This window comes from Ylistrum balloti, unplaced genomic scaffold (genome assembly GCF_031769215.1).
Source record: "Ylistrum balloti isolate Yb309-2 unplaced genomic scaffold, AGI_CSIRO_Ybal_v1 Utg371030, whole genome shotgun sequence".
NCBI classification, from domain to species: domain Eukaryota; kingdom Metazoa; phylum Mollusca; class Bivalvia; order Pectinida; family Pectinidae; genus Ylistrum; species Ylistrum balloti.
Genome location: NW_026782572.1, coordinates 120046 through 147032, shown reverse-complemented (window position 1 = coordinate 147032; position 26987 = coordinate 120046). Strand labels below are relative to the sequence as shown.

Here is a 26987-nt window from a genome sequence, read left to right as displayed (position 1 = left end):
ACAGAAGATTTGCTTCAGTAAGATTTATATCTAGTTGTAGTATTGTATTATGTCTGACTGCGGTATAATTACTGCATGATGAAAAGAAATGGACACTACATCCACCGAGACGTAACTACCACAGTGAACTTTCCTGTAGATTTCTAATATGAGGCCGCTGTTTTAAATTACTACAGTAAGTCGTAATCGTGCATGTAATATTTGAAGGAGTTTGCCACCAATATTAAAGTAACGAGGGACTACTACCTTATCTTTTTGTAAATAAACTTTTGAATTCATTAAGAGACGGATTCTCACTAATGTCTTCTGGTGAAGCGTTCCGTAATTGTATTGAGGAATTCAAAAAATGAATCTTTGCATAACAGACCCCACTTGTATAAAACATCTCAACTTGAGATTTCCTCAAGTCGAGATTTTCCTCAGCTGATATCTCCTCAAAAACGGCTTGTATAAAAATTTCTCAAGGAACAGGAGGAAGTCCTCGGCTAGGATGTCCTGAAATTCCTTGAGGAATTTTCATACAAGATATTTTCAAGGAGATATTAGCTGAGGAAAATCTCGACTTGAGGAAATCTCAAGTTGAGATGTTTTATACAAGTGGGGCCAGGTCTCACAGGTAACTGAATGTAGATTATTTGAGTTTCCTGTAATATGACGATCGGATACTTTGTCTGGGACTGAAGTAGTCAAGTACAGTGGTGTTTTCTCGTGATACATTTTGTAACACTGTAAGATTTTATGGATGTCCCGTCGTTTAGATAATTTTTACCAGTCCACATCTCTATAAAGTAAACTTATACTTGACAATTTTGTAGAACACGTAACAATTCTCGCAGTTTCAATCTGGGTGTTTTCTAAATTTTGACTTAGGCAGCTTGGTAAATTATCCCAGACAATAGCAGAATATTCTAGTATAGGCCTACTTTATGCAAAATATATTGTTTGAAGAAAATTTCAATCGAGAGTATTTTAAGACTTCTTGATACAGCTAATGTTTGTAACACTTTTTCAATATGTAGTCAATCTGGGTATTCCATGTACCACTATCTGACAGCCATATCCCTAAATGTCTATGGGAACTTATATTGATGTTGTCCATTATTATAGGATTGTATTTTTTCTTCTTCTTAATAAAGATTCTGTTTTGTTTGGGTTGAATTTAACCAGCCAGTTACTTGCCTAATTATGTATTTTCATAAGATCATTATTAATAGTATTGACGGCGATAGTTAGGTTTCCGACGACATATTATAGATAAGGACGTGTCATCGGCAAACAGTTTTATATTACAATCAACATCGTCCACTATATCATTAATATAAACTAAGGAAAAAATAGGGCCTAAAATTGAACCTTTAGGTACACCTGCTGTGATACTTTTTTAATCTGAAGTATAACTATTTACAACGTTTTTTCTCTTCTATTTTTGACAGATAAATAATTTTCACACCAAGGTGATAATTTACCAGAAATACCGTCTACTTCCGATTTATGTATAAGACCCCTGTGCCAAATCCGATCGAACGCTTCACTTATATCACAAAAAAAACAGCTATAATTTCCTTAATCGCATCTAAAGCCCTCCCAATATCGTTAGTAACGTCTAGAAGCTGGTTAGATGCAGGATCCCCGCCGGTTGTAAATCCTGACAGCATTTAGCACAAAAGAAAATGTTTTGAAAAAAAAAATCGGGTAATGTGTTATTAGAGTCATCGATAGTAGACTGACTTATAAAGTGGTAATTGTAACATCAATAGTAGACTGACTTATAAAGTGGTTGAATAGTTCTGTTTATTGTGTACATATAGTTTGATCATCATGTGTCAGAGCAGGTACATTAGAACTTTTTGTTTATAAGTTTGTAAATGTATTTATCAGTTTCCACCAATACCGTATATACGTAAACGTACATTTAATTTTATCGGTTAAGTTTGAAATATAGTCACGTTTTGGTTTTATAATTGTACCAGTAAATGAATTGCGCGTCTGCCTAAATCGCTGCCAGTGGGTTTTGTGTAGTTTTTGAGAGACTTCTTCAAGGCTTCCTTTAAAATGGTCATCAGAATCAACTGGACTCTTTTACTACATGGAGCTCCAGTTGGGAATTAGTCAAAGCGTCCCTCAGGGCTCGATACTCCGGTATCTTATGTTAAATGTGTTTCATCAATGATATACTTTATTTCTTTTGTGAGTTTTACATAGTTATGCAAATACTTCGTCTTATTAACATATTCGCTATTTTAGACATGTATTGTTTTTTCAAGTTTAATGGTTATGTGTCGGAAATATGTAAAAACGCTCCTCGGGGCGACTAGCAGTTTTAAAGAGAATAGGCAATTTTAAACTAAACCATGTTCGACTTTAGAGTTGGCGATATCCAATCTTGTTGGTTGGAGTTTCTATTTTAATTCCTTTGCGTCTTTTATGTTACCAAACATATTCAAAATGGCCGTCTTTTGATCGACACAGTGCATTTACATGTGGAGAAATCGTGATGGTAGTTTTATGGGACTAAGCGTAATGGTGCACATAGTTTTGAGGATCGTGTCTTATTTAACGGAATATGTAGGTATGTGCTTCACAGATTGGATACACGCTTGTAAGAAGTTTACAGGTGTCTGTAAAAGGGGCGGGTCAGTGTGACTTGTACAGAGCATGCTTCCTTGGCTCAGCTGATAGCACTGGTGGTCGATTACCACACCGGATCGATTCCTTGGCAAGGCACTTGACAGGGATGTGTATTTTCATTGATCTTCACACACGAACATTAGTCTCTTCGTACTTGTCGAGACATCGGTTTCGGACCGTTATGTATTTCGGAACGGCCAATTTGTCGAATCTTATCACTTGAACTATTGACCTGCTTGACATCGCACCTGGATAATTTTGATTGCTATAAACTGTTAGTCTTCCAGAAAGAATGAAAATTTGTGATTAAAACCATCCACCAGTATCTTTTTGTCGCCATCCCAGTGAATAAAAATCGATCAGGAATATTTATAGGCCACACCTTTCTGCAATTTTTTGGTTATGAAAGTCCAAACAAGGACGTTTTATATCGAAAAAAAATTATAATTTCTAAGTTATCACTTTCGATGACTCATTTCTAGTTTGAATTAACTAGCAAATTGTAAAGAGACAGATGAAAAATTAACTTCATTCAAATAATTTGTGTTATAAAAAAGAAGAAAAAAAATATAAAAAAAAAAAATAATAAAAAATTGAATCCAACCATTTTGGAAAGATGCACCATCAACACAAATATCCACCATTTTCACACCATTATTTTATTTTGTTTTGTTTTTTTTTTTTTGCATCCTCAGAATGTCATTCCTGTTCATATTATAATTTTATGTAAAACATTTACACTTCGGTGGTCACTGTAAGCTATTTTAAACATCTCTTAGTTTTTTGGGGGGGTCATCAGAAACAGATTTGCAGTCACATGTTGATCATTTCAGATGAACAAAGTTGAGGTTGGATTTGCAGATATCTTTTGGAGAAAAAATACAGGTGTTTCACTGATCAGTTTTTAAATAAATCCTATGGTATGAACGTATTTGAATTAATGTATGTATGCTAGCAGAAAATGGTTCTTAAGGGGTCCCAAACCAATGTGCCAAGGATATAACCCTATCTGTATCAGGCATGTTGGAATTTCTATTGACCAAACGTGAGACCAATGAAAACAGAAACAGAAAAACAAGAAAATATCAACGTCACAAGAAAACAGCATCGTAATCCAAATTCAGTTTCAATAAAACTAGGGCAAACTATGAACAAAAGAAAAGCCTACATGGAGACAAAATAAGGCCAGAAAAGTTTAGAAGGGTAAATGTTGTTTGTTTTCTTGAGGATGTCTAACATCTTAGTCCATCCAAGTAATTCATGTCACTTGATATCGCACAATAAAATATGATATTTCCCAGTGAGGTCTTTGTGTTGATCGTAAAACATCCCCATCATCTCCATCTTTTTTTATTCCCAGTGTTATAAGTTGACATCTTGCATAAAAATTGTGTTGATTGAAACAGGTCCTTAAATATCGAATCAACTGTGACATGTTCAAACCATAGGTTGGAGATTCAAGGATGCTCTCCAGAAATAGAAAGTTCACAGTAGGAAAATTGAAATCACCACGTTTATAACATATCTAGAGCTTGCGTAAGTTCTCAACTTTTTTGTAATTTTGTACATGCGTCTTCAACTGTTGGCGCCTAAATACCAGTGATCTACATCGCATTAGCTTTAAGCCAATATTGCATTGCCCTGACAGCATTAAGATGTTGTTATATTGTGACGTGTGTTCAGTTGGTTTAGGTTGAGATCAGGTATCAGTATCAGTACTGTGTATAGGTCACTGCTGTTGTTCACATGTACTAAAGGACGAGGCTAATTTCTTAATCATAAGCTTAGAGCACTGAGCTTGTTTATGTGTACATGTCTGTGAAAAGTAATTACCTATCACTTTCAGGACAATCTGCTTATTAATATTATACTAATATCATATTAGTGATATCTTAAGCTATATTTTCAGATATTTTAGATTAAAAAAAAGGATCTTTGCATCCATTGGACATCCTGTGATCTGTATTTGGTATCTGAAGATGTTTTTTGATCCAGTCTCAAAATGCTTAGTACAAAGCTACGGACCAACAGGAACTTATAAATAAAATGTGAGAAGGGTCCATACTCATGTCTCTGCTTCTCAGGCATTAACAAGTCTAAATCCAAGATGACAGTTGGCCGTTTTGTTTTTCAGATCCTTCAAAAAATATACAATGCACAACAATGTGACAAGGGAAGCTGTAGAACAGTTATCAGATTGTATGTTATTGTCAATATAAATACAATTTTGAGACAGTGTTTGGGAAAAAAGTAGAGATTTGAAATAATTGATATACAATGTATCATTGCCCCTGATTGCATCACTGTAATTCCTTGAATTTTGAGATTTTTTTTATTGGTTAATTGATTAATTGATTGATTAGTAACAATATACCACTTGGTTTGAAAAATCTTGTTAGGTCAAGTAGTTGAGCATAAGACTAGCAAGCAGGAGATCACAGATTCAATCCCTATTTACTTGTGGAAAATGTATAATGGCTGACTATATGATTTGTTTATTTCAGAATCAAGATGGATTGACAAAACCAAGATGACTGATCCCCAAAATCTTTCCTAAGATAGAAAATGATCTAAGATTCAGGGCTGATCAAGGATGGATTACAAAACCAGCATTGAATTTCGACCAATCAAAATGGAGGTCCAAACGGAGGCGGAGGTTGATTCAAGGGTAGAGAACCAAACAAAGACGGAGGAACAATCTGAAATGGAAGACAAACACCCAGTCGGGGACAAGAGTGTTATGCACAGCATGTATCATCACATCAAACAGGAAGACGATGTTCCAGAAAATTTATCATCTTCAAGCTCCAATGACATCAACAATCCACAGATGTACATATATAACTCGTCAGATTCTCCAAATACTTCTACTGATGATATTGATCAGAGGAGTCGGTATCCAGAGACTACTCAATACAGTAATGGTAATATATATTGTCATCTCACACCCAACCAAAGGCACATATTACCAGGGTATATGTTACAGTTGTGAACCTGTCAAAATAATGTCCTTCATGTCCTCAGAATTAGACATATTGTGTAGGAAAATGGCAGATATATGGTGGATATTTGACTGATATTTTTGTCAGGGGAATTTGTAATCATTCAAAACATCTTCAGTATTGATTTATTTTTATAACTTCAATTGGAAATAGTACTTGATATATACAACACAAATTCTGAGAAATATCCCTTACCTACCATAATTCATTCTAGCATACATGTATATCCAAAACTGTCTACGAGACTTAATAACAACGTGAACAAGTTTGGCAAATGAAATTTTCTTATTATGATTAAAATGTTGTTTCGCTTTCCATCATCAGGAAATTCCAAGAAGACAAATTCTTCTAAACATAGAGAAACATACATGTTTGTGTACAACTAGAAATTTGTAAATGTAGGGAAATAATATCTGTGTAACTATGGAAAATATTTCTCAAAGAATATCTGTTTGAAATATGAAAGTCTAGACTATAAATCAGGAACTTGGTCCCTACATGTACCAAACTTCATAACTAGTGATCAAAGTAGGGAGATGGGCGAGCTTGTTGCGGAATTTTTAATTCAGAATGATTGGTTTGTTGCATATAGTTTGGCTGGGTTATACACCATCAACAGGTAATTTTGAGGCAGCATGTTCCTGAAGTCGGTGGCTACCTGACTGAACAACATGCAGTAGGCCCATCTAATTCCATAAAAAATGTTATTGGGATAACTTATATAAAGTGTCATGCAGAAGGACACAAGTACAACTAAGAAACCCAAACCTTGGATCTTCTTTGAAGTGTTGGTGCTCTTTTGACTGAACTGTCCTGGCCCCTTATTCTTTTTGAGACAACTGTATTTCCACTTCAAAATTATTCAGATTTTTAAATATTTGAGTGCTTCAGGGTGATAAATTTGAAAACTTTTCTACATGTATGTTCTGTCTTTTCCTCACCATGTGTCAAGACTGTTAGAGGGGGCAGCAGTGACTCAGTCTGTAGAGGGTTTGGCTTACAAAACCTCAAGTGAAGATTCAAGGTGAATGGTTTGATACCTTCCCATGGTGGTTTGTACTTTTAAGGAAGCTGAGAGAGGGACTGATCTGTACTGACATGGTTGTGTCCTTAAGCATGACACTTATATAGTGCTTTGCTCTAATTGCCCAGGATGGCTTGCAACGGTCCTCTCATATCTTGTTCAGTGAAGTATCCACTTCCTACTTCAAAGAGACCCCACCTCAAAATGACCCTGGCTGTCCACAGAGTGAAAAAATCCAGTGGACCAGCAAACAATTTATAGGACCATTAGAATTCATGGAGACTAATTCCAAACTGTTATCTTCTTATTACAGGTGAGGTGGACCACGATACATCTACAGGTGACAGCACGGACGACATCTGTGTGTCTTCAGACACCAGCACGCTCGATAAATCCTATCAATGTAAAAACTGCAAGGAGTGTTTCAATACAAAACAGAAATTACAAATCCATTTCAGAATACACAAAATAGAATATCGACATAAATGTGAGGTGTGTTTGACAGAGTATACTTCATCTAGAAGTTTGGTCAATCATATGAGATCCCACAAGGAAAAGACTTATATTTGTGATGTGTGTGGCAAGGGTTTTACTATAGCGGTGTACTATAGAAAACATGTCCTTATGCATAGCAGCAGTCATACTTGTGAATTATGTGGCAAAAAATTAAAAACTGATAAAATTTTGAAGGTACATATGAAGTCCCACAGAGATGAACGTCCCCACAAGTGTGACCTCTGTGGTAAAGCCTTCAATCAAGCTGTTTCTTTACGAAGACACACACTTATACATACCGGAGACAGGCCATACAAATGTGATATATGTGATAAAGAATTTGGAGACCAAGGAACTCTACAGAACCACAAAAGGACTCATACGGGTGAAAAACCATTCCCCTGTGATATATGTGGGAGACATTTTGGACAAATAGGACATGTTAGAAATCACAAGAAAACACATACAAAGACAGCTGAGAAACCATTCAAGTGTACAATTTGTGGGAAGGGGTCAACCAGTGCTGGAAATTTACAGAAACATATCCGAGTCCATACTGGAGAAAAACCTTTCCATTGTGATATTTGTGGAAAAGGTTTCAGCGAGATAGGCTCTGTGAAGAAACACAAAAGGGTACACACAGGTGAAAAACCATTCAAATGTAATATCTGTGGAAAAGAATTTAGTGAATCCGGGTCAGTTAAGAAACATATTCGTATTCACACAGGTGAAAAACCTTACTTATGTGACATATGTGGGAAAGCCTTTAGTGAGACGAGTGGTTTGAGGGCACATAGGATGACACACACGGGTGAAAAGCCTTACAATTGTGGGTTTTGTGGCGATAGTTTTATTCAGGCTGGGAACCTACAGAGTCATTTACTGAAGCATGTATCTTATACTGGGGAAATTGATACAAAGGAACTAGGGTACCCAGACTCAATTTTACCTCGGACAAAACAGATAAAATGAGTCGTGTTTCAGTTTACAGTAAACCCTGACAGCACAGTCTACCCAGACTCAATTTTACCTCAGACAAAACAAAGAAAGCGAGTCATGTTTCAGTATACAGTAAACCCTTACAGTACAGTTGACCCAGACTCAATTTTACCTCAGACAAAACAGAGACAGTGAGTCATGCTTCATTATACAGTAAACCCTGACAGTACAGTATAGACTCAATTTTACCTCAGACAGAACAGAGAAAGTGAGTCATGCTTCAGTATACAGTAAACCATGCACACTATAAGATCATGTGATAGCTGTATAACACCAGCTGTATATGGCTAGTCATTCATACAATTATGTGACACACAGACATGATGTGTATATTTAGCTAGTGACCCACAGGAAAGGCATGTGACAAGCCATACATGAACCAGGGTAATCTGTCTCGAGCCCCCTTTTACCAGGATAATCTGACACAAGCCCTTGTTTGACCAGGGTAATTTGACACAAGCCTTTGTCTTACCTGGGTAATCTGACAAAAGCCCTTGTTTTACCAGGGTAATCTGACAAAAGCCCTTGTTTTACCTGGGTAATCTGACAAAAGCCCTTGTTTTACCAGGGTTATCTGACACAAGCCCTTGTTTTACCAGGGTTATCTGACACAAGCCCTTGTTTACCAGGGTTATCTGACACAAGCCCTTGTTTACCAGGATATTCTAATACAAGCCCTTGTTTACCAGGGTTATCTGACACAAGCCCTTGTTTTGCCTGGGTAATCTGACAAAAGCCCTTGTTTTACCTGGGTAATCTGACAAAAGCCATTGTTTTACCTGGGTAATCTGACAAAAGCCCTTGTTTTACCAGGATAATTTTGACAAAAGCCCTTGTTTTACCAGGGTTATCTGACACAAGCCCTTGTTTTACCTGGGTAATCTGACAAAAGCCCTTGTTTTACCAGGGTTATCTGACACAAGCCCTTGTTTACCAGGATATTCTAATACAAGCCCTTGTTTACCAGGGTTATCTGACACAAGCCCTTGTTTTGCCTGGGTAATCTGACAAAAGCCCTTGTTTTACCTGGGTAATCTGACAAAAGCCATTGTTTTACCTGGGTAATCTGACAAAAGCCCTTGTTTTACCAGGATAATTTTGACAAAAGCCCTTGTTTTACCAGGGTTATCTGACACAAGCCCTTGTTTACCAGGATATTCTAATACAAGCCCTTGTTTACCAGGGTTATCTGACACAAGCCCTTGTTTTACCTGGGTAATCTGACAAAAGCCCTTGTTTTACCTGGGTAATCTGACAAAAGCCCTTGTTTTACCTGGGTAATCTGACAAAAGCCCTTGTTTTACCAGGATAATCTTGACAAAAGCCCTTGTCTTACCTGGGTAATCTGACACAAGCCCTTGTTTACCAGGGTTATCTGACACAAGCCCTTGTTTTACCTGGGTAATCTGACAAAAGCCCTTGTTTTACCTGGGTAATCTGACATAAGCCCTTGTTTTACATGGGTAATCTGACACAAGCCCTTGTTTTACATGGGTTATCTGACACAAGCCCTTGCTTTTCCAGTGTTATCTGACACAAGTCCTTGTTTTACCAGGGTTATCTGACAAAAGGCCTTGTTTTACCAGGGTTATCTGACACAATCCTTGTCTTAACCGGGTAATCTGACACAAGCCCTTGTTTTACCTGGGTAATCTGACACAAGCCCTTGTTTACCAGGATATTCTGATACAAGCCCTTGTTTACCAGGGTAATCTGACAAAAGCCCTTGTTTTACCTCGGTGATCTGACACAAGCCCTTGTTTTATCAGGGTTATCTGACACAAGCCCTTGTTTTACCAGGGTTATCTGACACAATCCTTGCTTTAACAGGGTTATCTGACACAAGCCCTTGTTTACCAGTGTTATCTGACACAAGCCCTTGTTTTACCAGGGTAATCTGACACAAGCCCTTGTTTTACCAGGGTTATCTGACACAAGCCCTTGTTTTAACAGGGTTATCTGACACAAGCCCTTGTTTTAACAGGGTTATCTGACAAAGGCCTTGTTTTACCAGGGTTATCTGACACAAGCCCTTGTTTTACCTGGGTAATCTGACAAAAGCCCTTGTTTTACCAGGGTTATCTGACACAAGCCCTTGTTTACCAGGATATTCTGATACAAGCCCTTGTTTACCAGTGTTATCTGACAAAAGCCCTTGTTTTACCAGGGTAATCTGAAAAAAGCCCTTGTTTTATCAGGGTAATCTGACAAAAGCCCTTGTTTTTCCAGTGTTATCTGACACAAGCCCTTGCTTTACCAGGGTTATCTGACACAAGCCCTTGTTTTACCAGGGTTATCTGACACAAGCCCTTGTTTTACCAGGGTTATCTGACACAAACCCTTGCTTTTCCAGTGTTATCTGACACAAGCCCTTGTTTTACCAGGGTTATCTGACACAAGCCCTTGTTTTACCAGGGTTATCTGACACAAGCCCTTGTTTTACCAGGGTTATCTGACACAAGCCCTTGTTTTACCAGGGTTATCTGACACAAGCCCTTGTTTACCAGGATATTCTGATACAAGCCCTTGTTTACCAGGGTAATCTGACAAAAGCCCTTGTTTTACCTCGGTGATCTGACACAAGCCCTTGTTTTATCAGGGTTATCTGACACAAGGTTTTACCAGGGTTATCTGACACAATCCTTGCTTTAACAGGGTTATCTGACACAAGCCCTTGTTTACCTTGTTTTTTACCAGGGTTATCTGACACAAGCCCTTGTTTTACCAGGGTTATCTGACACAAGCCCTTGTTTTACCAGGGTTATCTGACACAAGCCCTTGTTTACCAGTATATTCTGATACAAGCCCTTGTTTACCAGTGTTTTCTGACACAAAGCCCTTGTTTTATCAGGGTTATCTGACAGGGTTATCTGACACAATCCTTGCTTTAACAGGGTTATCTGACAGCCCTTGTTTTATCAGGCCCTTGTTTTACCAGTAATCTGACACAAGCCCTTGTTTTACCAGGGTTATCTGACACAAGCCCTTGTTTTAACAGGGTTATCTGACACAAGCCCTTGTTTTAACAGGGTTATCTGACACAAGCCCTTGCTTTACCAGGGTTATCTGACACAAGCCCTTGTTTTACCAGGGTTATCTGACACAAGCCCTTGTTTTACCAGGGTTATCTGACACAAACCCTTGCTTTTCCAGTGTTATCTGACACAAGCCCTTGTTTTACCAGGGTTATCTGACACAAGCCCTTGTTTTACCAGGGTTATCTGACACAAGCCCTTGTTTTACCAGGGTTATCTGACACAAGCCCTTGTTTTACCAGGGTTATCTGACACAAGCCCTTGTTTACCAGGATATTCTGATACAAGCCCTTGTTTACCAGGGTAATCTGACAAAAGCCCTTGTTTTACCTCGGTGATCTGACACAAGCCCTTGTTTTATCAGGGTTATCTGACACAACCCCTTGTTTTACCAGGGTTATCTGACACAATCCTTGCTTTAACAGGGTTATCTGACACAAGCCCTTGTTTTACCAGGGTAATCTGACACAAGCCCTTGTTTTACCAGTGTTATCTGACACAAGCCCTTGTTTTACCAGGGTAATCTGACACAAGCCCTTGTTTTACCAGGGTTATCTGACACAAGCCCTTGTTTTAACAGGGTTATCTGACACAAGCCCTTGTTTTAACAGGGTTATCTGACACAAGCCCTTGTTTACCAGGGTTATCTGACACAAGCCCTTGTTTTACATGGGTTATCTGACACAAGCCCTTGTTTACCAGGGTTATCTGACACAAGCCCTTGTTTTACCTGGGTTATCTGATACAAAATATGAATTTTCGTCCTGCAATTTAAGACAATCATAATATTTATTTATTTATTTTTTATTTTATTTATTTTGCTTCGAGACTTGAAAATAAAGTTAGTACCGGTAATAAACCAATTTTTTTCAGTTTAGATATTTGATTGGTTGGAAAGATCACTTTTTTTTAACAGACTTCAATTTTTGGGGGCTTATTTTAATAAATGATCATTGGGATTTGGAGGTATTTTGTAGTTTGATTCATTTTTTGTTACCAATGTCTGTATCTGTAATGGTAGTTTAGTGGTTTTGTATCTGTACGACACTCTTCACTCTTATGAGATGTAGAGTAACTTCTTGCGTTAAGGCATCAACCTAGAGAACTTCAAGCCCCGTCAAAGGATACTATTTCCCATTAAAAGTGTAAGCTAAAGGAGACTGAGAAGTTTCACTAGAGCTGTAGAACCTGCGTGTCATTGATCTCATGAGACAAGGACTATTATAAAAATAAAGATAAGTTGACACAGTAATGATTACAACATATATCTTCAGTGTTAATTGATTGGTTAAATCTTAAGTCTATTTCCAAATTCCATCCAGATCAATTAGGGTAAAGTGTCTTTCTAAAGTCAGATTGGTCCCTCTCTCAATTTCCTGAGAAATCCCAAATCATCCTCTATATGGAATACTGAACCGTTCATCTCAGATTTTTATCAGTGGTTGCTAAGGCTGACCATGCTAATGAAGCCTGTTTTGGAGACTTCTAATGACTTTTGGTTGTTGTAGCTGTCATGTTTGGACAAATATACAATTGCCAAAAAAAAAAAAAATCTATAACAAATGTTCAAAGGAGATAACTCTTGACATATATATATATATATATAAATAAATCCAGATTACAATCAGTTGGTTCTGTATAACATTTTATTCAACAGATTTCTGTGCTACAGACAGACTGGCACATAAATTATTACACAACTTACCAAACATAAATATATCACCAACATCGAAATTTCAGAGATTTCTTTAATAAATGAGATTGATATTTCATTGTAACAATCATTTACACTTTGGTAACGTACCAACATTATATTATGAATCTAGATTAATCTGTTTTCTGTAAAACAGGACATCATGCAAGAATCTTTAAAAAACATTGTTGAAGCATTTGTGATAATCATACTTCTTACTGCCATACCATTGATATCACATTCTGTGTACATTAAGTTTATTAATTCATTAATGTATCCCCATAAACAATAATTACGGGAATAGATATTATGCAGACATATACTACGGCTGTGCTTCAAAGTGAAGCCCAACAATAGTTTCACTTATCAAAACTGGCACCAGATCAGTATATCATACTTTTAGGAAAGTATGAACCATATTAATTCTCGGCCATGTTGGCTGTATATATAGTAGCCATTGATATATATACACAGTGATACTGCCTTGAGTTCTATCCACACTGTCAAGGAAAATCATGTTTGGCCATTTTGTCCTTCAATACACCCCCTCCCTTCCAACCCTCATTCACCATCCATAAGGTGTTCCTAGAGCCTTTTGAATACAACTTAATTTCAGGAAGTCCATTCATACTTCAGGAAGTCCATTCATACTTCAGGAAGTCCATTCATACTTCAGGAAGTCCATTCATACTATCGGGAGGACCCTAGTTAAACTGAAAAGGGACCCTGTCCATGAAATACCCAGTGTAAACACTGGATCTACCGGAAAAAGGCTTCTATATCCCACTGAAAATATTTCTTGTAATTTCTAATTTTTATTCCTTGAACAAAGGTTTGTGAAAATTATTATCAGTGGACAATAATAGATATATACAAGAGATCAACTCATCTAGAAATTTACATCACAATGTATTAAACAGTTCTATACGTCTTGCTTTTGAATTCACACATAACATACTGTCTCCTTAACTTACACAGGGTCATATATCCCTCTATGTAGTACACAACTCCTTTATCCAATCTCTACATACAAAATTTGATAAAACACTTATACAATATCTCAGTAGATCATAAGTTAAAAATGTTTTGATATATCAAATGGTAAATATTCCTTCATTTTCATCATTACAGCCATTTTACATACTTTACTGTTTAATATTTAAAAAAATGCAACTTTCATCACATCAGTCATAAAATTAAAAATTTCCATTTCAATTCAGAAAGAGGCATTGTCAACCTCTGTTTCATTTTCCATTAAACTTCTGACATGCATCCACAAAACTATATATATAACATCTTTCTACCAACTGTTTCACACCTCAATATTCCATCTCTCTACATCCCTCCTTCTCTCCATCCATCACTGTGTCTCTCAAACTTCATACAATCTAACTCCACACAGTTCATGAAATTATCCTTTAGTATGACAAAACCAGATAATGTTTTCTACAGATAGAAATATCCACACTTCTGAACTAGGGAATGATATCTTAACCCAACAAAACAGCCTGCAGGCACAGGAAGTGACATTTCAGGTTTGTGTAATTGTTAACGATGTTATGTTTATAACGTGTCAGTTCACTTGTTTTTCGGTATGGGTCAACAAAGATGCTGAATAAATGATTACAACTCACAGGTAGTAGTATGTATTGTTTTTCATTCCCTTAGCAGAATGACAAAGGGTGACACTGACATAACTAACATTGACTTAAGACTTTCAGGGCTGAAACCTACTCATGCTGCGTGGTCTGTGTGAGCCCATGACACCATCACACAAAACAAAGAGCTCCTAATGAAGCCATTAGAGACGACATGAATAATAGATGTGTCGTAAAAGTAACAGACTGTCCAAGCCATCAGACATTGTTTTACTGGAATGTTTTACAAATTCTTGGTTTTAAAAAATTGTGTTTCCAATTTTTGTTGATCTATTTCAAACATCATCAAAATTTTGTAGGCACATCTCCAGCACTTTGATGGCTATACACAAAAATCTCTAATATTAAATGAGCACTAAAATTTCTTATTTTACAGTATTTACTTTTAAAGGGGGGAAAGGGGTAGAAAAAGGAGAATTGCCTCCCTTTAGGGTAGGACAGAGAAGGAGGAGATTCTTTATAGACTAAGCATTGGCAAAGCCAGACTAAGTATTGGCAAAGCCAGACTAAGTGTTGGCAAAGCCAGACTAAGTGTTGGCAAAGCCAGACTAAGTGTTGGCAAAGCCAGACTAAGTGTTGGCAAAGCCAGACTAAGTATTGGCAAAGCCAGACTAAGTATTGGCAAAGCTTCAGGTTAGACAATCAAAAATCTCCTACTCCAGAGATTTCTCTGTCCCAATCTCTAGCTAGGGAAAAACCCGCTCATCTCCAGTGCCAATCAAATGGTCACGAATGCATGTCCTCATCTATTAACGTTACAACAGCAATACAACATGTTTTTTTACCAAATCATGAACAGCAATGATAGTTTTGATGTGGGTTTTCCTTGGTGCAGCTATCTCAAGCCATACAGGAGTTCTTTTGCATACCATCCAAAGCAATCGGGGTATGAAGTCTTGGCCAAGACATATCCACAAGACCAGACATATCTGTTTATCAGTGTCACGAGAAACACAAACCACCATGAATGTTGAACCACACACCTCCGATCTTCACCTGAGGTTACCTAGGTCATTACTTGGAGTTACCACAATTTCCACCAGCAATTATTAGTAGAAGCTTATAAACATATGCAGAAAATCTGAAGTAATTTTTCCCCATTGATTTGAGTTTTGCTTCACATATAAAGGAGTTATACCTGTAGTACATTGAGATATCTTCAATTAATATGATTGTTTTCTGGGTAGAGTAGATCAGAAACCAAAAAGTTGATGTTTTGTCTGTCATCGAGACAAAAATATCGCCAAAAGTGTCACAATTTTACTTCATGTAAGGCATCTTTAAAATGAAAATTTATTTATGTAGTTTTGACTAGTTTTATGAAAGTGATTTCAAACCAGAGATTCTTTTGAAGCAGACTAGACATTGCTATGGTGGACTAGTATGATTTGTGTACAAGGTTTAATTAGAGTAGTAACAGCTGTGGTTTGGCTAAAGCTGATGAATATATGGACATACGAAGCCCAATTTAATATGCAAACAGGTTTTGTGGAGATTACTAAAACATTTACAAAGAAAGAAACATTTTCTGTCATCATTACCTGGAGCTGCTCCTTCCATGGATGGAACATTACATGTAAATACATGTAACATGTAAATACATGTAAACATCATTACAGGTAAATTTAGTGTCAATATAAAACAATGGCTGCATCATTATTTACAACAGTGGCTTTCATCAGTTACACTATCTATCACAAATTTATCACTTTTTAATTTTGTTTTTGTTTCAATATCTTTTATATCAGTGTCATTTTCACACGTGGGAGCATTATCCTTCTGTAATTCTCCTACATCTGTCTGTTTTGATTTTGAGTCAGAACTTTTTTCCCGTCCTTCAGATGTAGCCTGGTCTGACTGACAGTTTGTTTGAGGAATGGTGAGTTCTGATTGGGTGTTTTCACATCTTGCTGGAACAGCTCCTTGCTCTGTTTGACTGACTTTGAATCTGTTTCCAGTGTACTGATCTCCAGACTTACTTCCTTCAGTGTTGGGAGCTACATGACAAGGCTTATCAGTTTTATTTTCTGTCGGTTCATTTGATTGGCTAGTGTCTGTTTCTGATTGGCCAGTCAACATTTCTGATTGGCCAGAATCTATCTCCTTGATGTAGAGGCGGAGCTGACTGACAAGGTCGACTGGTGTCGATCCTGATGTTGGAGATGATGGACCAGCACTGGAATTACTAGAGGAAGGCAGACTGATACCTGTCCCTGTTGACAACAAAACAATGTCATCTATTGAAAATAATAATGATAAAAAAATCAATTTACTGAGAAGGCTGTTTTTATTATGATAGTTCACATTTTTGTGGGGATTTGAAAAACTTTTTAATGCAAGTGATATAACACCTTTATTTTTTCCTGTTCATTTCTTATTTTTATAGCAATTCAATTTCATTCTATTCTCAAAACTAACTAAAAAGAGAACCCTCTAAAAATTCATATACTGTTCAGTATCACTCTATTTCACACACACAGCTACTGTCAAATAGCACCATGGGCTTTATGAAGGTAAATAGGGGCATATTTTATATAATTTTATTTAATGTTAAAATTTGATAAGGTCAAAGTTTCAAGACTGACGTTTCAGTAAAATATTATTTTTTAGTCTGATATACAGACCAGTTTTACACAACAGATCTAAACATCACAAATTTGAAGCATAAATTGGGGAGTCATCCTGCCAAGGAAGGAGGGCTGGCAGTGCATGTTTATACCCTAAGTATCATAGGGTTACATATTATTCCTAGAGATTTACTATACATGTAATTTACATCTGTGATATTAAAAGCTCTCAGTGACACCAGCTTTTTATAGACATTCTCTGGAAAGGGGAGGTAACTTACCTCTGAGGAATGCTGGTGGTCGTGGTGAGACAACCGGTGTGTTGGATGAGGAACCGTATGGTGGAGAGGACACTGGAGTAAACTTGGTGGTGGTGACACGGCCGAAGAATAAATCCATGTCCCGCATGGTTAGTTTGTTGTGTAGTGTTTCGAGGGGACGTAAGGATGGCACCATGTTGAAACCTCCAAACGCTACATAAGCATCAAAATATGTATTAATTAGCAGATTATAGAAGAAGTACCCTACTTATAATTACCACATGTAAATCCAGGTTATAGAAGGAGTACCCTACTTACCACAGGTAAACCCAGGTTATAGAAGGAGTACCCTACTTATAATTACCACAGGTAAACCCAGGTTATAGAAGGAGCACCCTACTTATAATTACCACAGTAAACCCAGGTTATAGAAGGAGTACCCTACTTATAATTACCACAGTAAACCCAGGTTATAGAAGGAGGACCCTACTTACCACAGGTAAACCCAGGTTATAGAAGGAGTACCCTACTTACCACAGGTAAACCCAGGTTATAGAAGGAGTACCCTACTTATAATAACCACAGGTAAACCCAGGTTATAGAAGGAGTACCCTACTTATAATTACCACAGGTAAACCCAGGTTATAGAAGGAGTACCCTACTTATAATTACCACAGTAAACCCAGGTTATAGAAGGAGGACCCTACTTACCACAGGTAAACCCAGGTTATAGAAGGAGTACCCTACTTACCACAGGTAAACCCAGGTTATAGAAGGAGTACCCTACTTATAATAACCACAGGTAAACCCAGGTTATAGAAGGAGTACCCTACTTACCACAGGTAAACCCAGGTTATAGAAGGAGTACCCTACTTACCACAGGTAAACCCAGGTTATAGAAGGAGTACCCTACTTATAATTACCACAGGTAAACCCAGGTTATAGAAGGAGCACCCTACTTATAATTACCACAGGTAAACCCAGGTTATAGAAGGAGTACCCTACTTACCACAGGTAAACCCAGGTTATAGAAGGAGTACCCTACTTATAATAACCACAGGTAAACCCAGGTTATAGAAGGAGTACCCTACTTACCACAGGTAAACCCAGGTTATAGAAGGAGTACCCTACTTATAATTACCACAGGTAAACCCAGGTTATAGAAGGAGTACCCTACTTACCACAGGTAAACCCAGGTTATAGAAGGAGTACCCTACTTATAATTACCACAGGTAAACCCAGGTTATAGAAGGAGTACCCTACTTATAATTACCACAGGTAAACCCAGGTTATAGAAGGAGTACCCTACTTATAATTACCACAGGTAAACCCAGGTTATAGAAGGAGTACCCTACTTATAATTACCACAGGTAAACCCAGGTTATAGAAAGAGTACCCTACTTACCACAGGTAAACCCAGGTTATAGAAGGAGTACCCTACTTACCAATGATAAACCCATGTAAAGCCCCACCCTACTGACTTTTATAACATGTCAAAATTTTCACCTGGTAAATGCATGTCTTACTAGACCACACTAATGTAATACAACAATCCTTACGGTCTGAATTACTGAATACATATGTACAGAAAATTTCCAAATTTACACCCGGTACACCCATGTCTTACCAGACTACACCGGTGTTATAAGACAATCCTTACCATCTTAAATACTGAATAAAATCTGCTAAATCATGACTTTTTTGAGGAGATATATTTTGTTAAGTATGCTTGTAATCTAAATCTATAAATTATACCAACAAAAGGATAAACTGATGAAATCTGACATGGATTATAGTACTTCAGTGGATTTTTTGAGAATCATTTATCTACAAAATTAAGTTTCAACCTCAAAACATTTTTTTGAAATTTTAGTCGCACCCAAAAATTTGAGTCCCGCCAAAATATCTGATTAAACAGTAAGCCTATCACTACTAACCATTTATTCTTGTTATCAAGATGAACGACACAGATATCATAATTATTTTTATCATTATTATAATCTTAACAGCCCGTCAACACATAAAAGGTCATTAGGGCAATCAACCGGTAAAACACACAACGATCCAAAAGGAAATAACATCAAACAAACTAAAAGACAAAAGACAAATGCTAAAAATCTTAAACGGTGCCACAGACATCATTCAGATTTGTATAAAAATTGAAATCCACTGTAGTTTTTGGCTAAATAATAACAAAGATCAATCTACAATTTGTTTTCATGAGTCTGTTTCTACTTTATGTTAAAAACAATGGGTCACTCAACGTTAGAAACTAAGTATTTCCAGAAATTTTATATATACCATCAACATTCTATGTGTACAGGACTTGGGACTCCCATATAGATTTACTACTGTACTAATATGGCTTGTATGATCAAACACTGATAGAAACCGACTGTAATATGATTACAGCATACAGGGAAAAATTCACTCATGTTTTTTTTTTGTCCTCAATTGAAATTTGCTATTTTTTGACCGGCATGATTTAATTGAATCTAACATATATCAAAACAAATACATTGGATTTAATATCAAATTTTAGTCCAGACATTACTTTCATGCTATTAGCGAAAATGACAAAACAGGGTATAGCTAATCCACTGTGAAAGTTTCCTGGGCATGTATCCATTATATCTGCCTCAAGCTGAAGTCACACAGAAGCAAACAAGAAGTCTAAACATGTTAAAATACTATTTCTATTACAATTTGTCGTGTATTTCCACCAACAGACCATTTTGAAAAGAGGCAGACAATTGAAAAAAAAAGTTATTTATGTTTGAGAAGTTGAACTTTGACAGAAAGGGCACTTCACATTCTTGTGGAAATTAAAAGCATTTAATAAGAAGTTCAAAATAGTTTCTGTAAAACTTTGATTTTTTATGTAGATCTCCAGAAGTTTTATAAAAAAAAAAAAAAAAAAAAAACCCATCCATTCATTGTTAAAATTTGTGATGAATTAAAATATTTCCATATATTTCTGAAATTCTTAATTTTGTATATTAATTAGTAGCATTTAACAACAATTCATATCATTACTCCATAGCTGATGTATAAACAAAACATGTTGGTGCAGAGCAGGTCTATTTCAATTTGAACAGCTTTTTCTTGTGGAAGAAACCTGTCACACAAACATGTATATGGTATTTCTTTCATACTTGCTGGTCATTTTTTAAAAGTTATAACAGCTACAGCTCATGTTTTATGTAACTGTTAATAAATAAGTAACTGGAATGAGAGAAATTCCAATGTACCATATACCACAAACACTTGTCGTATATAAAATAAATGTACTTATAACACAACCAGTAGAAGAGTTTCTATAACTACACGGTCACAATCATCAGACAAATGACCAGTGTGGAGTGTACTATCACTGACGTACGTAGTGTACGAGATCTACACAGTCATCGTCATCAGACAAATGACCAGTGTGGAGTATACTATCACTGACGTACGTAGTGTACGAGATCTACACAGTCATCATCATCAGACAAATGACCAGTGTGGAGTATACTATCACTGACCTACGTAGTGTACGAGATCTACACAGTCATCGTCATCAGACAAATGACCAGTGTGGAGTGTACTATCACTGACGTACGTAGTGTACGAGATCTACACAGTCATCGTCATCAGACAAATGACCAGTGTGGAGTGTACTAGCACTGACGTACGTAGTGTACGAGATCTACACAGTCATCGTCATCAGACAAATGACCAGTGTGGGTGTACGCACTACTAGCACTGACGTACGTACACAGTGTCATCAGACAAATGATCTACACAGTCATCGTCATCAGACAAATGACCAGTGTGGAGTGTACTAGCACTGACGTACGTAGTGTACGAGATCTACACAGTCATCGTCATCAGACAAATGACCAGTGTTTAGTGTACAAGCACTGACGTACGTAGTGTACGAGATCTACACAGTCATCGTCATCAGACAAATGACCAGTGTGGAGTGTACTAGCACTGACGTACGTAGTGTACGAGATCTACACAGTCATCGTTATCAGACAAATGACCAGTGTGGAGTATACTAGCACTGACGTACGTAGTGTACGAGATCTACACAGTCATCGTCATCAGACAAATGACCAGTGTTTAGTGTGCAAGCACTGACGTACGAAGTGTACGAGATCTACACAGTCATCGTCATCAGACAAATGACCGGTGTGAAGTGTACTAACAGTGACGTACGTAGTGTACGAGATCTACACAGTCATCGTTATCAGACAAATGACCAGTGTGGAGTATACTAGCACTGACATACGTAGTGTACGAGATCTACACAGTCATCGTTATCAGTTAAATGACTAGTGTGAAGTGTACTAACAGTGATGTACGTAGTGTACGAGATGGTATGGAATCAGCCAACTTTTTCTACTGTCGAAAACAGTATGTAGTAAACACACTGGTCATTTGTCATGCTCCTCACCGGTCATTTGTCATGCTCCACACTGGTCATTTGTTGTTACACACTGGTCATTTGTCATGCTCCTCACTGGTCATTTGATGTTACACACTGGTCATTTGTCATGCTCCACACCGGTCATTTGATGTTACACACTGGTCATTTGTCATGCTCCACACCGGTCATGTGTCCAACAAAAGTGACCATGTAAATCATCAAAACGATGCATTAAAATCTACTGGTTGTTTTATTAGAACTTTTATTCCATCGACATCACCAATCTGAAAGAAATACTCTGAAACACCTGTATTACATGTTGTAACCTCTGTGTATCCCATATAAGGAAACATTAAATGCTGATCAAACCGACACAACTAAAGTATAAATCACATTCTGTCATACTTAAAGAAATTTGATAGATATGTGACTTCCTGTACAACTGAGGTCATCATTTATCATAATGTTCTGCTATGATCTGATCCTGGGACCTCTAGTTTACTAGTCTGACGCTCAACCGATCGAGCTAAAGAGAAGCTGTCTCAAGGCTAGTGGTAGAGTGCAGTCAGTATCTACCAGGGTTCTGGGTTCAAATCCTTGAAGAAGCATTGAAATAAATAATGACTTTGTCACATTTGTTTTATATCAGACTGCAGAATTTTTCATTTCATTGAGCCACTACTGAACTACAATAAAACATTGTGATAGGTTTCTATCAAAGTCACTAATACTACAAAAGAAACAGTGAGCATGCTTAAATACAATGCGTGCAGCATAATGAGGCAAAAAGAATGCACAACAGAGAGGGAACACAAATTCTAAATTAAACATTAAACAAAAAAGCAAGCCTCTACAGTTAGTGTTGTCTACACAATTTAACTTTCCCCTGGAAATGTGGTGTTATGAACTTTTCTCTATAACTATGAACTTGGCAACTTCCATTCTTTTGGCCTACTCTTTTGTTTTGTTGATGGCTTAAATTTTTATGTAGAGTTGCTCCAGGAAAACAAAAAATAACTTGAGTGAACAAGAGGACCAATAGGCCTGTATTGCTCATACGGCTAATTATGCTATTCTGCCATTTAACAAAGAATTTCAAATATGACAAATACTTTTCCTATTGGGTCCCACACTTGTGGTCAAACAGAAGTCTGATTCATTATCCATAAAAATTGCTTCAGACTAAACTTGGACAATATTCTTGTACAGAAAACTGATTTTAAGGACTTAAATTCCCAAATTGGGCCCCTCTCCTCTTACTCCAGGGAGTCAACATCCATTGTTTCTACAGAGCTGATTCCCCTTATTTGGGCAAAATCCAATAATTTCAATACCTGGAGCAGGAATTTTAAAGAATTTCCTCTGTTTTCCCTAGTAGGCCCCTACCCCCTCCCTCCCAGGAGGGCCAAGACCTAACATTTACACAAGATTCATTCCTCTTCACCTAAGAATGCTTCAGACAAAATTTTGGCACAGGGATTTTAAAGAACTTGCAAAATTTCCCCTTTTGAGCCCCACCCCTCAGGTCCCTGTGGGCTGAGAACCTTAAAAAATAAAAACTTTAGTCCACTTCACCAACTTGTATGGATGCTTCTGACCTAACGGAGAAGTATGATTTTAAAGAATTTGGTCTACTTCCCCGATTGGGCCCCACTGCTCTCTTCCCATGGGGCCAAAACACACTGTTTACAGAGCTGATTTCTCTTCCCCCAAGAATACTTCATAAAAAACTTTGGCAAAATCCAATCATTCTTGTACAGGAAGAATAAAAGTTTTAAGAATTTAATGTATTTCCTCCATTGGGCCCTACCCCTCCCAGCCCAGGGGACCGAGGTCTAATGTTTACACAAGACTGATTCCCCTTTAGCTGTGAATGCTTCCCACCAAATTTGGGCAATACACTTTCATTCCTATAGGAAGAGTAGGATTTTAAAGAATTTACTCTTTTTCACCTATTTGACCTTGCCCCTTAGGCTCTTAGGTGCAGAGAATCAATATTTATATACACTTGGTTCTCCTCCCCGAAGGATTCTTCTGACCACATTAATGTTGAAAGACAGCAGATACCTGGCCATGGCAAAAACTCACGGTTAACTCATGACTGTTACACTGATATATTTCCAATGAAATATTTTGTCTTCCATGTAACCGTCTTGAGCTAAACTAAAAAGAATTTTTGCCGTGTCTAGGTATCTTCAGGCTCTTAAGTGTTGAGAATCAATATTTATATACACTTGGATATATAGATATATAGGTTATCCATACACAGAAATATTTTGTATTCTGAGAAAAGCACAGTATTAGACTACACACAGACTGATTAATTTATTCAGGGTGGTCAGGTAGCACGCTGTGACACACTTGTTTTTCAGCTACGTGACTGGAGCTCCATTCTCTGAGCAGATATGAAAGTATATCATACCAAACAAATAAAGACAGATTTTCTTTTTCAAAAATTTGTTTCCAAAGGTCATGTCCAAATCTTAGTTATATTGGGAAGAAGGATTTTATATCGGAGTGAATGAATGGCCAACAAAAGCAACAGAACGGGGAGCAAGAAGATGTTAGCAACATAACACTGGTAATATTCAACAAATGTGAAGAAAGGAATCAGGTAATTACTAGGATCATGATGAGATCACACAACAGTCCTTTATAATCAAGTATGTTGTCACATGTATAAAATAATGAAATAATTTGATCAGAAACAGATTCACAACAGGAAGCATCAATATTCTTTGTAATTATTTCACCTAACAATATCAGTGTGTAAAATAAAGTAAATATTCTGATGGTATATGTCTGAATTACGACCTTTTTAACCAGTGTCAGACTGACATACAATGTCTGTAAAATGTTAAAATATTCACACTAATACAAACTACAGAAAAGACTGGAAAGAATTCAATCTTCAACAAAAGACTCCGGCATTGAGGATGATTACAATCACAGAATATTAAAAACAGAAAGCAAATCCACTCCTACTACTACCCTAAGATCCAGACATAGACAAAAAACAATCCAAAGTCGATACTTAATACAAATACTGTCTAGAAAGGGGGTCAAGGGGGGCATAATTTATCAAAGATATTGTGTAAAAAGACATAAATTACCCAAAATATTACAATATAAACTTAGATTGATTTTAATGACCTCCATTTCAGAGGATACAGAAGAAACCCTTTTAAAAGATAAACAACAATATTTACACATCCTTCAGAGAAAACTCCTACAAATTCTGCACTAAAAGAAGGAAAATCTAGATTGTTTTCTTCACTTTACAACCATACAAAATTCAGATAGCATTCACAGGCTTTATGATTGTCATAACCAACATATTGCATTAAAACACAAAGACAATGATTCATAGATTTGGAAAACCTTTTGTACAGCTATGTTTCTATTGGCATTTATATCGCCTGTAAATGCTAAGTGCAAGCATGGCCTGCAGAAGAAAGAGAAGCAAGTTAAATATGTGTCGGTTGCAAAATTTTCCTCTGAAGTCTGTGGTATGTTTTTTGTCTTAAGTCCTTAGTACGATTTATGTCTTAAGTCTGTGGTATGTTTTTTGTCTTAAGTCTGGAGTATGATTTTTGTCTTAAGTCCTTAGTACGATTTATGTCTTAAGTCTGTGGTATGTTTTTTGTCTTAAGTCTGGAGTATGATTTTTGTCTTAAGTCTATGGTATGATTTTTGTCTTAAGTCTGTGGTATGTTTTTTGTCTTAAGTCTGGAGTATGATTTTTGTCTTAAGTCTATGGTATGATTTTTGTCTTAAGTCTGTGGTATGTTTTTTGTCTTAAGTCTGGAGTATGATTTTTGTCTTAAGTCTATGGTATGATTTTTGTCTTAAGTCTGTGGTATGATTTTTTAACTTAAGGTGTTTATCACAAACATAGGCCTACATTTACCTTACATCTGAAATATCAATTCTTGGTTGGAATCGTTTATCAATCTCTGTATAATAAGCTGCTTGGTCTGATACTGGGGAGAATTAGATCTGGTGTTTAGTCTACAGAAAAACATACATTTATTATTGAATAGATGATTCATGCCTGTTTTTTTAAATTTGGCCAAGTCAGTTGACCTTACAGACAAAATGAATTATTTGTCTGACAAGTCAGTTGACCTTACTGACAAAATGAATTATTTGTCTGACAAGTCAGTTGACCTTACTGACAAAATGAATTATTTGTCTGACAAGTCAGTTGACCTTACTGACAAAATGAATTATTTGTCTGACAAGTCAGTTGACCTTACTGACAAAATGAATTATTTGTCTGACAAGTCAGTCGAACTAAAGGACAAAATTTATTATTTGTCTGACAAAACAGTTGAACTAAAGGACAAAATGAATTATGAGTCTGACAAGTCAGTAAAACTGAAGGACAAAATGAATTATTTGTCTGAAAAAACAGTTGAACTAAAGGACAAAATGAATTATGAGTCTGACAAGTCAGTTGAACTGAAGGAGAAAATGAATTATTTGTCTGACAAAACAGCTGACCTTACTGACAAAATGAATTATTTGTATAACAAGTCAGTTGACCTTACTGACAAAATGAATTATTTGTCTGACAAGTCAGTTGACCTTACTGACAAAATGAATTATTTGTCTGACAAGTCAGTTGACCTTACTGACTAAATGAATTATTTGTCTGACAAGTCAGTCGAACTAAAGGACAAAATTTATTATTTGTCTGAAAAAACAGTTGAACTAAAGGACAAAATGAATTATGAGTCTGACAAGTCAGTTGAACTTACTGACAAAATGAATTATTAGTCTGACAAAATGAATTATTTGTATAACAAGTCAGTTGACCTTACTGACAAAATGAATTATTTGTCTGACAAGTCAGTTGACCTTACTGACAAAATGAATTATTTGTCTGACAAGTCAGTTGAACTTACTGACAAAATGAATTATTAGTCTGACAAGTCAGTTGACCTTACTGACAAAATGAATTATTAGTCTGACAAGTCAGTTGAACTTACTGACAAAATGAATTATTTGTCTGACAATTCAGTTGAACTAAAGGACAAAATGAATTATTTGTCTGACAAGACAGTTAACCTAAAGGACAAAATGAATTATTTGTCTGACAAGACAGTAAAACTGAATTATTTGTCTGACAAGTCAGTTGAACTGAATTATTTGTCTGACAAGTCAGTTGAACTAAAGGACAAAATGAATTATTTGTCTGACAAGACAG

The 26987-nt window shown here is 36.6% G+C and overlaps 2 protein-coding genes across 4 annotated transcripts in view; one reads left to right on the top strand and one right to left on the bottom strand.

The window, feature by feature from the left end:
• The first annotated feature begins 5136 nt into the window (after positions 1-5136).
• Positions 5137-9078, top strand: LOC132560193 (zinc finger protein 664-like). The gene is made up of 2 exons (XM_060224847.1): positions 5137-5552; positions 6968-9078. The coding sequence occupies exons 1-2, from the start codon at positions 5222-5224 to the stop codon at positions 8119-8121; spliced, it is 1485 nt and encodes a 494-aa protein (XP_060080830.1). The 5' UTR covers positions 5137-5221; the 3' UTR covers positions 8122-9078.
• Positions 9079-16129: 7051 nt separating this feature from the next.
• The window catches only part of LOC132560189 (inositol hexakisphosphate and diphosphoinositol-pentakisphosphate kinase 2-like), a 72065-nt gene continuing 61207 nt past the window's right edge, over positions 16130-26987 (bottom strand). For all 3 annotated transcript variants that reach the window (XM_060224838.1, XM_060224840.1, XM_060224839.1), the window contains 2 exons: positions 17383-17574; positions 16130-16747 (listed from right to left, as the gene is read on the bottom strand). In XM_060224838.1, coding sequence (XP_060080821.1) covers positions 16191-16747; positions 17383-17574 — 749 coding nt within the window. In that variant the 3' untranslated portion in view covers positions 16130-16190. The remainder of the gene's footprint in view (positions 16748-17382; positions 17575-26987) is intronic.